Source organism: Penaeus monodon, chromosome 9 (assembly GCF_015228065.2).
Source record: "Penaeus monodon isolate SGIC_2016 chromosome 9, NSTDA_Pmon_1, whole genome shotgun sequence".
NCBI lineage: Eukaryota > Metazoa > Arthropoda > Malacostraca > Decapoda > Penaeidae > Penaeus > Penaeus monodon.
Genome location: NC_051394.1, coordinates 25,676,628 through 25,679,127, shown reverse-complemented (window position 1 = coordinate 25,679,127; position 2,500 = coordinate 25,676,628). Strand labels below are relative to the sequence as shown.

The following is a 2,500-nucleotide window of genomic DNA, read 5'->3' as shown; positions in this document are numbered from 1 at the left end:
TGGTACTTGACAGGCATGAACATGATAAGGATACGATCAAAGAACTGCAGGCCTTTCAGGGCAGCAATACCCATGTACAGAAAGACACCAAATAGTACAGGCATAGGGATCTTCTTGAGGATTGGAGTCATGACTACTGACAACCCAATGAATGCGAAGATGGCGATGTGGGTGATACGGTTTTCCCTGTAAAATGAGAGATATGACATGAAAGAAATTCTCTACAACTATAAAAGAGGCAAATTGTCAGTCATAACACAAATACACTACTAAAACTGGGAGCCATACCTGACACCAAGGAACTTCGGTTTCTCACCAGGAGCTGCACACTCAGACTCCAGTTTGAGAGAGTTGACGTGGTTGATTGATAACACAGTAGCAGCCACAAACCATGGCAAGCCCATAATGGAATTAACAATGAGGAGGAGGGCAAGGACAAACAGATCAAGATGGTATCCACCACCCTTCTGTTGTTTGCAAGGAAGAGGAACACTTGTGTTAGTTTTTACTTTTTATGAAATCTTTATGGTATTCCAAAAAATACAAAATCATTAAAAAATTAAAAAAAAATTTGTGAAATATGATGGGTATTTCCCAATAACAAAACAGACTTGCAATTAATCTTGTGGGTTCAAAATGTGAATAGTTTTCCACCTGCTTCCCTGACTAACCTTGAGCTTATGCTCCTTTCTGTTCACAATAACAGCTGTGATCTGCTGGTCCATGAAGATCAAAATGGTGGCAAGGAGAGCTGGCACTACAGCAACAATGGAAGACCACCATGGGTTTCCTGCAATAATGAATGAATGAATATATATGTATTTATATGTATGTATGTATGTATGTGTATATATATGTGAGTGTGTGTGTGTGTGTGTGTGTGTGTGTGTGTGTGTGTGTGTGTGTGTGTGTGTGTGTGTGTGTGTGTGTGTGTGTGTGGTGTGTGTGTGTGTGGGTGTGTGTGTGGTGTGTGTGTGTGTGTGTGTTTATGTGTGTATATATGTGTGTGTATATTAGAATATATATATATATAATATATTATATATGATAAAATATATATATAATATATATATATATAAATAATATAATATATATATAATATATATATATATATATATATATATATATATAAAAAAAAAATATTATATATATATAAAATATATATATATATATATAATATATAGATATATATATATATATTATAATAGGTGTGTGTGTGTGTGTGTGTGTGTGTGTGTGTGTGTGGTGTGTGTGTTGTGTGATGTGTGGGTGTGTGTGTGTGGTGTGTGTGTGTGTGTGTGTGTGTGTGTGTGGTGTGTGTGTGTGTGTGTGGTGTGTGTGTTGTGTGTGTGTGTGTGTGTGTGTGTGTGTGTCTGTGTGTGTATATAAATATATATATATATAATATATATATATATATATATTATAATATATATATATCATATATAATATATATACAATATATATATCTATATATATATATATATATATTATATATATATATATATATACATACTATATATACATATATATACATATATATATTATATATATATATATATATATATATATATATATATATTATATAATATATATATATATATATATATATACACTGTATTCTCATAAGAACAACTCTAACAGAAAGAATAAGGATAAAATATATGAGTAACAACACTATTTTACCATTGAAAAGTGGGATAAGCCAACCACGTCCCTCCCAGGTGGGTTTGAACTCTCCTGGGACTTCCAATTTTGGGGTGTGAATGCCAACTACAAAGTCAAAGAAGCTCATGGCAAGGATAGCTATGATAACAGCAAAATCACTGATGAACTGTCGGACCTGAAAGGAGAGGCGAGTATCAGTGGGGGACCATTATAAGTAGCTGTAAAGATATTTCCAACTGAGGGCAACCAAAATCACTGTTTCCTCTTCACATGAATCTTGATCTTACCTTGGTTGGGAAAAAGGAAGCAGTCTTGAAGTCCTTCAGGTAGATTGAGATAAGGAAAGTTCCAAAGAAGAGGATGAAGGAGAGCAAGTAAACATCTGGATAGAAGTGCTTGCAGCCATCGCCCATCATCGTTCCTTCATAGAACTGTTCAGAAAGTAAGATATTTTTACGCAATTAATGGAATCATCCAGAGATGGGGGAGGGAAGGGTCAACTGGTTGACGTTATGTTGTAGGTAAGTTTCATACTCATACATCTCTGATAAATCATTCCTATAAATAACATGACCTAACTTCATTCCCTTCTTGGGAATAAATAAATAGAATTCACATTGTCCAGTCAGTATCATCTACCAAAATCTTAACCTTAGTTTTAAAAATCAAGTAGAAAAAAATATAGTTCAAAAGATGCAAATTATTTCCTCTATGAAATGCTAAATGAATCACTGCAATATCAATAACTACAGGCAGTTCCCTATAAGCATATTATCAGCTATGCCTTAATATTTCATAAATCTAATGTCCAAATGCAAACACAAAGGTAAGA

General features: G+C 33.6%; 1 protein-coding gene across 4 annotated transcripts in view; it reads right to left on the bottom strand.

Annotated features, from left to right (window-relative positions):
* LOC119577071 (sodium bicarbonate cotransporter 3-like) overlaps positions 1-2,500 on the bottom strand; it is a gene marked incomplete at its 5' end in the record, with an annotated part of 30,488 nt that overhangs the window by 13,121 nt on the left and 14,867 nt on the right. For all 4 annotated transcript variants that reach the window (XM_037924751.1, XM_037924748.1, XM_037924750.1 and 1 more), the window contains 5 exon segments: positions 1-186; positions 289-467; positions 672-790; positions 1,687-1,843; positions 1,956-2,099. The exon segment at positions 1-186 is cut by the window's left edge and continues 25 nt beyond it. In XM_037924751.1, the coding sequence (XP_037780679.1) occupies positions 1-186; positions 289-467; positions 672-790; positions 1,687-1,843; positions 1,956-2,099 (785 nt within the window).